This window comes from Egretta garzetta, unplaced genomic scaffold (genome assembly GCF_000687185.1).
Source record: "Egretta garzetta isolate BGI_Z169 unplaced genomic scaffold, ASM68718v1 scaffold73, whole genome shotgun sequence".
NCBI lineage: Eukaryota > Metazoa > Chordata > Aves > Pelecaniformes > Ardeidae > Egretta > Egretta garzetta.
In genome coordinates this window covers 234634-247654 of record NW_009259031.1, presented here as the reverse complement: position 1 = coordinate 247654, position 13021 = coordinate 234634, and the positions used below count along the sequence as shown (strand labels likewise).

Genomic DNA, 13021 nt, shown 5'->3' with positions numbered 1-13021 from the left:
GAGGGCGAGCCCGGCCTCCCCTCGGACCACACAAAAAAAAGCAAGCAGCCTGCCTCTGCAGCAGACGCGCCACCAAGGCTTCCAAGCCCCATCTTACAGGAGAGCACAGCTCCAAAACCGTTGTGTTGCCATAAAGGTGGAAGATCATCTCCCAGCGGCGGCAGCAGCCTCCGCAGCAGCGGCTTGCGGGTAAGTGGGGTTCCACATTGCACCTCTGCAGGCAGGGCCGCCGGCCGCTGACGGCATCGCTCTTACCCGGGCACAGCGAGGCCCATCCTCGGTCTCCTCATCCCATTTGTACAACTGGCTTCCAACCTGGAGCCTTCCAAACGCTGTAGACCCATGCCTGTTGAAACGAACAGGCAAGCAGGCAATGCTGAGGACTCTCAACATGTAACAAAGAAATAATAATTTCTGGGCTAAGTGAAATGGATGCCACGTTACCTTACTGGAATTTGATAATGCCTCCCACACTTACTCTTTCATGGAAAAAAATGTAAGAGTCCGAAACTTCAGAAGGCTTTCTGCAATAAAATGATGAACACACGGCCATTGGCTCAAAGGTTTGACTTCAAATGAGTGAGATCAAAATTAAGTTTTCATTAGAAAGCAGGTCTTAGTCAGGACCTAGGGAAAGGATCCAAGCAAAGCAGTTAAAAAAAAAAAAAAAAAAATTAACAATAGCGGGGTGTAAAAAAGACAGAGGAATAAATTATAGAAGTTTTTCTATCTAAAGACCAATTACAGCTAATTTGCAGAATTATGTGCATTATCTTCTCATCTGTAATGACGCAGGTCTTTTTAAAATCACTGGCAACCAAATCCCAAAGGTATTGGCTTGGCTTTTGCAGTACACCCGATGACAAACCTAGCCCAACACATGAGTCCTTTGGGATTCTTTTATCTAGCAAATGGCAGCCGCGTATTCCCTTTCGCTTCAGGTGAGCTACAGCAAGCACCAGAACTCTTTGAGGGCGTGCCACTCAAACGTCCCTAGAGGGCAGACATGCCTTTCTTCCATGCTATCACCCCTGTGCATCTGGAGTGCATTCGAACCAGGGGTACTTTTTTCCACCCAGATGCCCATGGATGTTCCTCCATCTGGTTTGTTAAGAAAAATAAGAACATGCAAGAATTGCCATTTTATCCTTTACAATAGTTAATATCAAATATCTCAAAGCACACAGGATCTCTGCAAGTAGGCACATACGGGAGATCGCGACTCAGGAATGTCTTAATTCCTACTTGACATTGGCTTACTTCATAACACAGTGTTAGGCTTTATTCTTTCCAAATCCATTTACAGTGAGTGCCTTGAACGAGAAGATGCAGGTTTTAGAACAAAGTTACTAAACTGCTCCCTCTCAGTCAATAATGAAATTAATGTCCTTTACTAAGAGGCGCACAGTCCAAAATTTTCACTTAACAGACAAGCAAATTAAAAATTGTTTCTCAGTTCGGTTCCTAGTCCTTCCCCGGCAGGAGCTTACACATCTTCCATACATCACTTGTTCGCATGTTTCCTCTTACCCAGTCCGCCCTAAGGGAAATAACCACAGTACACACTTTTCACAAAGAGCCCGGTTAGAAAGTACACGCAGATGACAACTTTTGCTTTGCAAGCCTCTCGGCCACTTCACGGACCACAGCACGGCTGAGCCTGCCAGCCCCGTATCTGGCTTTATCTGATGTGCAGAGCGCCTCAAGCGCCAGCAGTAGTTTTACATCAAAACCAAGCACTGCAAGTATCATCACGTTCCAGACTCCCTTTTTACAAGGAGTCACATGGAAAAGATGTGGGACAATGGGTACAGGTTATTCCTGGGGAGATTCCAGTTGGACGCAAGAGGGAAATTTTTCAGAGTGAGAGCAATCAGCCATTGGAATAACCTCTCCTGGGAAGCAGTGGATTCTCCAGCTTTGGACTCTTTTAAGATTCAGCTGGACCCGGTGCTGGGCCATCTTGTCTAGACCGTGCTTTTGCCAAGAAATGTCAGGCCAGATGATCCTTGAGGTCTCTTCCAACCTGGATTCTATGATTCTATGAAGTGGCAGCATTTTGTGTCCAGTAATACTGTGTCTCAGGCAAAAGCTCAGCAAACCATGTTCCTTTTCATCTGTGTGGACCAAGCGTCATTTCCATGCCTAACCGAGAAACTGGAATGGAGGAACAAAGTGTGTAGGTGGGGATGAAGCTAGCTTAAACTATGAGTTTTCCTGATACGCTCCTTGAGTCAGGCAGCTGGGTGAAATGGAACTCGTCTGTTTGTGTGGTCTCACGCATACACAGCAGTCACTTCAGTCTTACAAAGTTATTTTTATTTAGCAATTGCATCTTCAACAGTTATTCCATTATTAAATTTTTCTTAAATAAAAATTCTGCTTTCCATAAAAAAAAGCTATAATTAACAAAAGTCACTTCCTCTTTTCACCTCATTTTCTGAAATTATGTAGAAGGAACAGCATGCTTAGAAGAGCCAGATTCTTCCTCATTTTCACGGAGACGCTTCCTTGTTGTGGTTGGCTAAAAGAGAGATACAGCAGGATGGCTATGTGGAGTCAGGTGAGACCAAGCCTGTTTGGCTGGCTACAGAATTACAGATGTTGGATAAAGTCTTTCTGCGGCCGAAAAAGCAGCATGACTAACAAACGTTTCTCTACCAAGATTGTATTTGATCCTTCTCATGTAAGACACTGCTCCCAGCTTTATCTTCCACTGCTGTTTAAAATTCTTCCTAATTAGCACCTGGTAATGATTGTCCCAATACCATATAAACTTTCACTAACGTGAGAATTTCTTCTTGAACACCAAACACTCGTGACTTGAATCCACCAAAGCATGCATGTTCAGCGATTTAATTTTAAATATGTGATTAATCCTTTAAAGCCTAGGTGACTGTTTCTACACATTTGAACAAAGCATCTCACCAAAGCATAAAAGCCCATTGCTTCTATTCAGAAAGCAGAGATAATCAGCAGACTGCTACATACAGGCAAAACGCGCATTTCTCCAAGTTCCCAAAATTAATTGATTTTCTTATTATGGATTACTTTGAAATCTAGTTTCTCTATGCATCAAGTATTAATCTTCAAATAATCTGCTACACATACCATTTTTGATGTTTGCGGTGGATTCATGTTGCCACGTGTCTGAGCAAGTAGCTGTTGAAATGTACTCTTCATATCCTCATCCTGTGAAAAAAAGCAGTAATTAAGTAGTACATGAAATATTTAAGGGAAAAGTGTTGCAGCTGGCTTTCTTTACCTGTCTGCGGCAACAACTCCCGTTCGAGGTGAGACGGCACGAGAGCTACACACCCACCGCCCCTGGGCCACTGAGACACAGACACCAATATGAGGGTATCACAAATGGCATTTATTAACTCTCTTTCACTGCTTTTATATGCAAACTACTTCGTTCCCGCCTTTGCAGTTACATCATAAGCTCTATCACGGGGGGGTCAGTCCCTATCCTTTCCGTACATCGCGAAATCTTCCGGTCGCCAATCCCTACAGAAAAGCCTACGTTTTGGCTAATTAAATGGATTAACAATTAAAGAATGAATGAATAAAGGAGAAAAGGAGGTTCCCCCACTTCCCCCCAGATAAACACCTTAATATGGCTTCACCAAGGGCAAGTCCTGCCTGATCAATCTAGTGGCCTTCTCTGATGGAGTGACTGTATCAGGGACAGGGGAAGAGCTATGGATGTCATCTATCTGGACTTCTTTAAGGCTTTTGACACAGTCCCCCACAACATCCTTCTCTCTAAATTGGAGAGATACAGATTCGATGGATGGACTATTCAACGGATAAAGAATTGGCTGGATATTCGCATCCAGAGAGTAGCGGTCAACGGCTCAATGTCCAGATGGAGATCAGTGATGAGTGATGTTCCTCGGTGGTCTGAATTGGGACCAGTACTGTTTACTATCTTCATCAACAACATAGGCAGCAAGATCGAGTGCACCCTCAGCAAGTTTCCAGATGACACCAAGCTGAGTGGTACGGTTGACACACCTGAGGGACGGGATGCCAATCAGCAGGACCTGGACAAGCTCAAGAAGTGGGCCCATGTGAACCTCATGAGGTTCAACAAGGCCGAGTGCAAGGGCCTGCACCTGCATTGGGGCATTCCCCAGTATCAAACAGGCTGAGAGATGAAGGAATTGAGAGCAGCCCTGTGGAGAAGGCCTTGGGGGTACTGGTGGATGAAAACTGGACATGAGCCAGCAACATGCACTCACAGCCCAGAAGGCCAACCGTCTCCTGGACTGCATCAAAAGCAGCGTGGCCAGCAGCTCGAGGGAGGTGATTCTGCCCCTCCTCTCTGCTCTGGCAAGATCCCCCCCGCAGTACTGCATCCAGCTCTGAAGCCCTCGGCACAGGAAAGACATGGACCTGTTGGAGCAGGTCCAGAGGCGGGCCACAAAAATGACCAGAGGGATAGAACAGCTCTCCTATGAGGACAGGCTGAGAGTTGGGGTTGTTTAGCCTGAAGAAGGGAAGGCTCCAAGGAGACCTTATTGCAGCCTTTCAATACTTATAGGGGGCTTATAAGAAAGATGGGGACAGACTTTTCAATAGGGCCTGCTGCAATAGGAGAAGGGGTGGTGTTTTTAAACTAGGAGGGTAGATTTAGACTAGATATAAGGAAGAAATTTTTTACCATGAGGGTGGTGAAGCACTGGAACAGGTTGCCCAGAGAGATGGTAGATGCCCCATCCCAGGAAGCAGTAAAGGTCAGGCTGGATGGGTGTCTGAGCAACCTGATCTAGTGAAAGATGTCCCTGCTCATTGCCGGGGGAAAGCTAGATGACCTTTAAAGGTCCCTTCCAACCCAAACCATTCTATGATTCTGATATGCCCCACAGCAGAATTTTGAGCAGGTTGCTTATGTACAGTGCTGGTAAGAAAAAATAGTTCTATTTCATTCTACAAAGAAAGTTTCCCCTACTGCTTATCTAGTACTAGTCAAGCTAAAACCGAACTTGCATCAACAAAGTACAACACCACTGAAAGAACAGAACATACAGGCTAGGAGTTCATGCGAGTAATTCATTAGCCTTGTCAGAAGAGGCCTCATCTGGACTTGGGGCCTGCTTTCACCAAACCAGAGTTAATCACCCTTGAAAAACAAGTATTTTTCCTTACAGTCTTACATTCTGTTCTCATAATGACTTCCCTTTTCCAACAGGATATTTTCATTTCCACTAGCTCAGCTTCATCAGCATCCCAAATTTGGGTAGTTCTCATTACCTCCCCCCCAAAGCAAACCTGTTGTACACAGTAGGTAGAGAAGAACCAGCTAAAACACCCTTACCCTATAAAAACAAACAAACCACCCCAAAAAACCCCAAACGCACATACCAAACTTTCAAACAAAATGTTATCTTAAAAAGCATCCCACAGCTATCCTTAACATAAGCACGTCCATAGAACATATTCAAGGTTGTAAATTGAAATACTTGGAAAGCAAATATTCAGAATTTGGGCAAGCACTTCACTGAAGTTTCCCTTTTGAAAACCCAAATGATTACCAAATGTTGTATTGTTGATGGAGTATTCGTGTCTCTACAGAAGCTCACTGGATAGGACAGTTCATTCTCTATTTACCCAAAGTGGTCAGCCAGAAGCTGCCATTAGTGGAAGGAAAGCCTCTGGCAGAGATGCACTGTGGAACAAGGGGACTTACTCATCTCGACTGGGCATAGACGGGCCTGGCTGCAGAAGCATTAAGAGGAGGGAAGGGCGGCACAGGGGAGGGAAGGGCAGCAGAGATGCTTTGTTAAGAGAAGCTAGTTTGGCAGAAAGTCAGGCATGTTTCAAGAGAAAAGCTAGCACGTAACCCCGTTCTGGGTCAGCTGCCAGTGACCAGGGTGCTCTTGGTATATGCTGGGCAGCCTGAGAGAATGGGACACCAGTGCGAACAAGATGTTTAGTTGTCATAGTATACTCCCTGTTTTAAAAAGAAAATCTCATTCTCTAGTTTCAGCAATTTCCCCTGCAGGAATTTTATTAGAATGGGTTGCTATGGATTACCTGCAAACCCTAAATTCATGCTTCCAAACCTGAAATCGGGCCTTTAAACATTTCCCAGTACCAAATTAAGTATGCTGCTCATAGTGATTTAATACAAATCACTTCCTTTGGCTGAGCTTTGAACAGTGACTGTGTTTACCAGCTGAACAACTGATCTAGAACCAAAACCAGACATTTATTCTCAACAACTCACTGAAGCCAACAGGTTCTATGATTTTGTTCCATTATCACAGCAAAGATTGGGAAACTCAAAGATAAGTGAACGGGACATTTACTGCTAGAGGCAATTAGAAATAAGGATCATTGAGCTCCTAAGGATTTCAGATGTTTTAACTGGGTTTTTGGGTGAAGGCAGGGGAGGGGATTCTTTTTCTAAGCCATGGAGTATTGCAGTACCTCCTTTTTTGGTTTAAATATGTTCTCAAGCACTACAAAAAGGCTTTGATGTGAACATCCAGTTTATTTTATACAGATTTGGGACCTGTCTGTCTTTTCCAGTGTCACCTGTTTTGACTGTGGCTACATTTGAGTTGATGGGTAAAGATAAGTTAAATATTTTTCCATTTATATAACAAACACCTGAGTTTTTTCCTCAGCATGCAACCAAACCAATCTTGTCCCATTCAAAAGATCCCTGTGAAGTTTTCAGAGGTAGAAACAGCAATTTATTGTCTATATGCCTTTGAAAATGTTTTATTAAGTACCTGGTAAATACAGGTAAGACCTCCCTGGGTAGTACTTAGGTTTAAGCAGCCCATTAAGTTTTCAAGTTTCATATTTAAGCAAATAATGGAGTAAACAGCACAGGTATTTAAAACACTAATTTGAAAGCACCACCCATTTAAATATAGCTGTAGAAATTAAGTTTTGTTAGGACCACCTGCTTGCTTTTAATATCTGAAAAATTCCCTAGTGGACCCAAAATCATTAGAGAGGAATGACAGGCATTAGCTGTGCACATAAAGTGTGCGCCGGTTGTGTTTTTTCCATGTTAACGTTTGAAGACAATACTTATAGACAACACAAGAGGGAGTGGGGAGCCAGTAACTCCTCCTCACTACTCAGAGTAACAACTCAAGGAGCTCTTTTGGTGGTAGTATTCAACGTGTGTGGTATCTAGAACTGAACACACTGGATGTTGGCCTTCCAAGCAGGCGGTGCACATCACCTATAAACAACTGACGTTCATAGTAACAGCCCACGAAGGGAAACATTTTAAAGAATGGCACCTGAATGCTAGGTGACATCTGGATATGATGTTTTCTGCAACTTTTTATCCTGTCTTCAAAATTAAACGTAACAGTAAGAGGTGTCCCTAAAGGGAATATATGATCACGATGCTAGCAGCTTGAGTTTACAGACTGAAATATCTCAAATTCTTAGCTTGTCTAAATCACTCTCATGTATTCCCCCTTTCCCATTATGCATACCAGTGATTCTTAAAATCAGTGTAGTATGGTTTACCAATAGCATTTCCTGCTCAGAATTATAATCTAAACATAAGAATCTACATCTGATTAACCCACTTCAGAAGTTACACACAAAACTACAGTAGTAAAGGCCAGGCATGCCTGGAAGAAGTTTTTTTTTTTTAGGAAGAATTTTCTGATGCCCAGCAGTATAATTAGGATGAGTTAATGACTTAAAAACAGTCATCCAAATGCATTTGCTGTCTCAGAAGGCTGCCAGCTGTTGAGCACTGAGTGATACTCCCTGGCTTCCACCCTGTCTCTTATGCTCTTTACCTAAGCATCTGAAACCAAATGCTGTTCCCAGTGGGAGCATATGAATATCATTATGCTGGGCATGGGTAAACAGAACATACTAAATCATGCTCAGAGGTAGGCTGGGTGTCTTTCTTCAGCCTCCTCAAACAAAAATACCCAGGAAAGCTCACAGGCCCAGTGACCACCTCTGGAGTGCCAAAATTAATAAAAGACCACCTAAAGGCTACCTCTCACAAACCTAACTAGACTGTAACAGCGGGCAGGGAAACCATCACCTCCTACTCTGAGGGTTCCCAAACCAGTGACATTTACTCATACTCATCATAGTAAGAACATAGTCATCCTGGACACTTGCCAGGAACAAAGTCTGCAGGATTCTGCAGTGCCTGCCCACAAAAACAAGATGAGGAAGTGGGACTCTTACAATGCTCAAAGGAGGAGGTCCATCCTATCAGAACCACAATCAGACTTGGTCTCTAAAAACCACATCTTGATTCTCAGATGCTGAAGAATTCTGAGAAGAGGTGTCTCAGAAAGGATGCAAAAGCTGCTGGTTGATTTGAAAGAAGGTAGTCGGCAGAATACTCCATGCTTTTTTTGAAGTCCTCTCCGCAGGGACTAAAAATCTGAAAGCACAGACTAGCTACAGATGCAGACTGCGTTCTATTTTCTGAGAAAAAATTCTGGAGATCCAGGATTTTCCACTAAATTCAGAGCAGGTCATGGAGGCATACAAAGGGTGTTGAAGCAGGACCAGAATATGGAGAGGAGTGGCTTAATATCAGTATCCTTCAACAAAAATAAAGACAGAAAGGCCTGTCAACCTCTGCTGTTGAGCTGGCACCACACCTTCCAGCAGAAGCCAACTGGCTGGTAGGAAAGAATTAGTGACAGAAAAGCTGGCATTAAACAGAGCAACAGACTTGCAACTTGCTGGATGGCATGGCACAGAAGCAGAAAGAACCATACCTATCACTTGCACTCAACCACTAATCTACAGTGTTGACCCAGGCAGGTATTTGCAAGCTCTACCTATTCCAAGTCTTCCCAAGCAGAGACCATGAGGAGCTCATTGTCGTTATTTACCATTAGGACCACTGAATTCTGATTCTCTTAACATCAAAATCAGTTTCATCTTCCTCCCACAAAGGAAACACAGCTGTTGATGGAAAGGCCAAAGATGACAGGACTGCAGGAGTCCCGACACACTACTGAGCTCAAGGTGATAGATGGGAACAGGACCTAGTTTAGCTTGACAGAACTCTTCAGTACTCTACAGTGCCTATAAAACATGATCCAGAGCCAAACATCCATGGGATAACCACAAAATAGCAAATGTATAAACTGTGAAATGCTTTCTTCCAGCTGGACAAATTATAGAATCTGAGTCCTTCTCCCTTACCTGAACACAGGTTACTGAAGATGCATCAACCATGAGATACTATGGATTTAGGCTGCGAGAATTACACGGCTTGGCAAGGACCCAAGCTGCTTTGAGCCACCTTTATTATATGACGATGTAATAAAGATCATGAGACCAAGAGGTCAACAAGCTCTCCTATACAAGTTCTTATGGCTCTGTTGCCAAGGGTCCTGGCACAGTTAGTAGTAAGACACATTCTAGCATGGGTCAGGCTGTGTCAGGGGGTAATCACGTTGGTCAAGGCTGAGAAACACCCTCAGCCTGTGCAGAGAGGGTATATGAAGTCATGTGAGCTGCAGTGCCGCTAGTTAAGCCACAAAGATGATGCATTATCCAGATAATAAAGAGAAAAGGCAACAGACAAATCTGAGGATAGTGTGGCCACTTTGGAGAAGAGAGGAAGAAGTTACAGATTCCTTTTTCTCTCTGGCAGAAGAGTGTGTGATGTGGCAAGGTAAAAACTACATACGGAGACCTCATGACAAGGTGGAGGGCAAATTAAAAGGGAAATCGAGCAAAGACGTGTTTAGGGTGGGAAAAGCCACTGAACAGCATCAGGCAAGGCTAGAAGACTACAAACAGCAGCAACAACAGTTGAAAGGGACTGTGAAACTGAAGGACAAAGAAAGCATACCATGCTGTAAAAGCAGCGATAGGAAGGAGTAAGAGCTAATGAAGGCTTTGCCAGGGACAGGGGTCAGGAAAATAAACACACTGAAAAACAGCAGGGGGTCTAGTTGCCATTGCAAGAGGAAAAGACAAGGAGAACAGGAAAAGAAGAGAATCTGTCTGCTGCAGAGACAGCATTTGCTTGTTGGGGAGAGCGAAGAAGCAACTCTGTTCTGTATGCTGCAAGAAAGAGAAGGCTCCATCCCTCAAAGGTTTTGACACACAACAAGATCATCCTGCTTCCGACAGAGACATGGAAGCAGTCCGTTCAAAATGCTCTCTCCGTCTGGTGTAGACTTGTCCAACAGGAAAGTGCTGGCTACAGTATCTGGGCTAATGTCATCCTACAGGTTGGGATGTGATGGCTCCTCTTCCTACATGTCATTGACCAAGCCAGAAAAACAAACAAATAATTCCTAAACATAGGACCTGCTCTTTCTCTCTTCTCTTTCTCTAAGTAGGCAGCAGGATCTCCCCGGTCTCACAGCAGCCAGCAGAAGCTGTATAGCCAGCTGGCAGGCAGGCAGCAGTGCATGCCCATGAGAAGTACCAAGTGACAGTTGCTCTTCTGCTGGCCACTGTCAGGGATAACCTACAGACAGGCAGACTTAAGCTCTGACTTCAGATAGCAGTTGTTATTCCCATGAAGCTAAAGAATGGAAGCTCTCATGGCCCATCATTGTATCCCTTTTATGGAATTTCCCACAACAGCAGGATCAGGCACACATTACTACTCTGACCAGCGTAGTCAGTGTTCCCCTGCTTCCTTGCAGAAGCAAATTACACTGCATCAACAAAGCCCCGTAACATTCAGGCTTTTGAACTGCCTTTGAATTTACATCAAGGAGTTATCCCCAGAAGAACCCAGCTTTGCTATACTTCAGTTTAGATTCAGTTCCTACCTGCAGCCAGGGATGCTCTAAGGCTTCCTCTGTTGAAAGACGTTTGCTTGGATCCACTACTAACAGCTTCTTCACAAGATCCAGAGCTAAGATAGTAAAAAGAGTTGGTTGGCACATAATCAATAAATTCATCACCAGAAAATTAAGTTTTACAATATGCATACATCAGAGCTATGTGCAACAAAGTGTATTCAGAACAATGCCCAAAAATAGTGGCTGGGCAGATCACTTTTCTTTTTTCTATGCATAGGGAGGGCTGCAGACTGTAACCGCTTCTCCTTCATGTGCACGACTCAACACTTTTCAGTATGCCAAAATTACCAATAGATATACTGAGCATGTCCACAATTTATGTTCTGAGCATGCACAGGAAGTTCAGCACTTTCCTAAAAACTTCGGTATTACTGTGGACAAACAAAGACAGCTTAATTTAGTTTCCTGGTTTATGCTGTCTTGGAAAGCAGATTATCTGTCTGGGAAGACGGAAAAGAAGAGACAAAACATACACATGTATGCTCAACATAATCACATGACCTTTATTTTCTTAGAAAACAGCTTAATAGACACTGTGAAGGATATGGCATTTATGTCTTATTTTATGACTCCGAGTCTTCCATAAAGGAATTTTGAAAAAAATCTACTTTTTGTTGTATCTGATTATTCGGTTATACAGTTAGGACTACATACGACCTGAACATAATTTCCCTTCTCACGCATGTCTGACATTATTGAATAAGCTTCAAGTAATTCAGGAAGGAGTTAATTTGGTAAGTTTGTTAGAAAACGAATGATCACACCATTTATTAGAAAATTCTCTGCACATACAAAGGAGTATCCAAGGCAAATACTGCAATTATTTTGTGCATATTAAATGTTCTGAAGAAGAAGAGCATGCAGAGAGTAACTATCATATTAGTTTTGCAGTCTACTTCTAGCACCATGAAATTACTCTTAACATTCCTATCTTGGAATTCTAACTCATATCCCTTTAATTCCTGGCATTTTTGGTTTAACACGTGAAGAATCTTTGAGCAAGGCAAAGTCTGTAGACCAGCTTGATAAAGGCAGAAGAAAAAGTGAAAAAGGAAACATCGACGTATCTGCCCATAAACTCTATACTTCAGTGGCTAACAAAGCTAAATATTACTAAGAAATCTCTTCAATTAAAATGTATCTGCTCTTCCTAATGCTTCATCTTTGAACTTAAAAAAAAATAAAATTTTTAAGAGACTACTTTAAAAACTAAACATATCAACATTCAATGTGCCATACAGCCAAAAGGAAGTTAAACAAAAACTACAAGAAAAGAGCTAGATATTCTGCTGCCCACTGTAGCGAGTCCTACCTGTGTCCGATACATGCTTCCATTCCTTGGGAATGAACGTGTATTCTCCACGAGTGATTTGATCTTTCAGAGATAGTTGAGTATTTTGCTCATTAAATGGTGGATAACCACACAAGCTGGATAAAAGAAAACAAGTTAAATAACACAGATTTTGTCATAGCAAATGAAACACTAAAATGACACATTTTAAAGCATCTGCTATCATAGCGTCTTTTACACGTACATAGTTTTGAACACACTTTCACTTCCTGATAAAGATACTGAAGTCGCCAAGTCTCGAGCCATGTATGTCAATGACTGCCCAATGAAGGTAGCATCTACACAGTATCTTACCATACAAAAAGAATAACTCCTAAACTCCAGCAGTCCACAGCACGGCTGTATCCAGCAGTCCCAAGTGAATTTAGAACCTCAGGAGCAAGATACGTGGGAGTACCACATAATGTTTTCATAAGAGAAGTTTCTCCAAGAATCTTGGATTGTCCAAAATCTGTAATCTTGTATTTAAAAATGGTAACACCACATTATACATTAGGATTGACTGTACTAGAACATACCATATTGTCAACGTACATCAGGAGGTAACATTAAATTTCTTCTTTCCAAGTCAGTTCCAGTACATGACTATGAACAAAATTTACCCCAAACATTATTAAGTATTCAGTAAACAACAACTGAGGACAGGAGAGGAGGAACAGGGAGAAATATGACAGAGGATCACACTTTACCCTAGCAAAAAGTACTCTCAGATTTGGATGTAAGTGGACAACCACAGAATAAAGGACTTGTAGCTTATTAGAAGAGATTGCTTGAAAAAATAAGCCATCTAGCATGCAAATCTATTCAATGCTTCATCTGGGAGGGGGGAACCTCACCCCCAAAAAGCACCCCCCCCCCCCCCCCCCCCAACAAC

The 13021-nt window shown here is 42.8% G+C and overlaps 1 protein-coding gene across 5 annotated transcripts in view; it reads right to left on the bottom strand.

Moving 5' to 3' along the window:
• Nucleotides 1-2352: 2352 nt before the first annotated feature.
• CHEK2 (checkpoint kinase 2) overlaps nt 2353-13021 on the bottom strand; it is a 19524-nt gene continuing 8855 nt past the window's right edge. For 4 of the 5 annotated variants that reach the window (XM_035890322.1, XM_009634731.2, XM_035890323.1 and 1 more), the window contains 5 exons: nt 12442-12605; nt 12109-12224; nt 10764-10849; nt 3112-3192; nt 2353-2524 (listed from right to left, as the gene is read on the bottom strand). In XM_035890322.1, the coding sequence (XP_035746215.1) occupies nt 2447-2524; nt 3112-3192; nt 10764-10849; nt 12109-12224; nt 12442-12605 (525 nt within the window). In that variant the 3' untranslated portion in view covers nt 2353-2446. Of the gene's footprint in view, nt 2525-3111; nt 3193-4825; nt 8559-10763; nt 10850-12108; nt 12225-12441; nt 12606-13021 lie in introns of those variants that run through there. The other variant, XM_035890324.1, reaches the window with a different exon arrangement.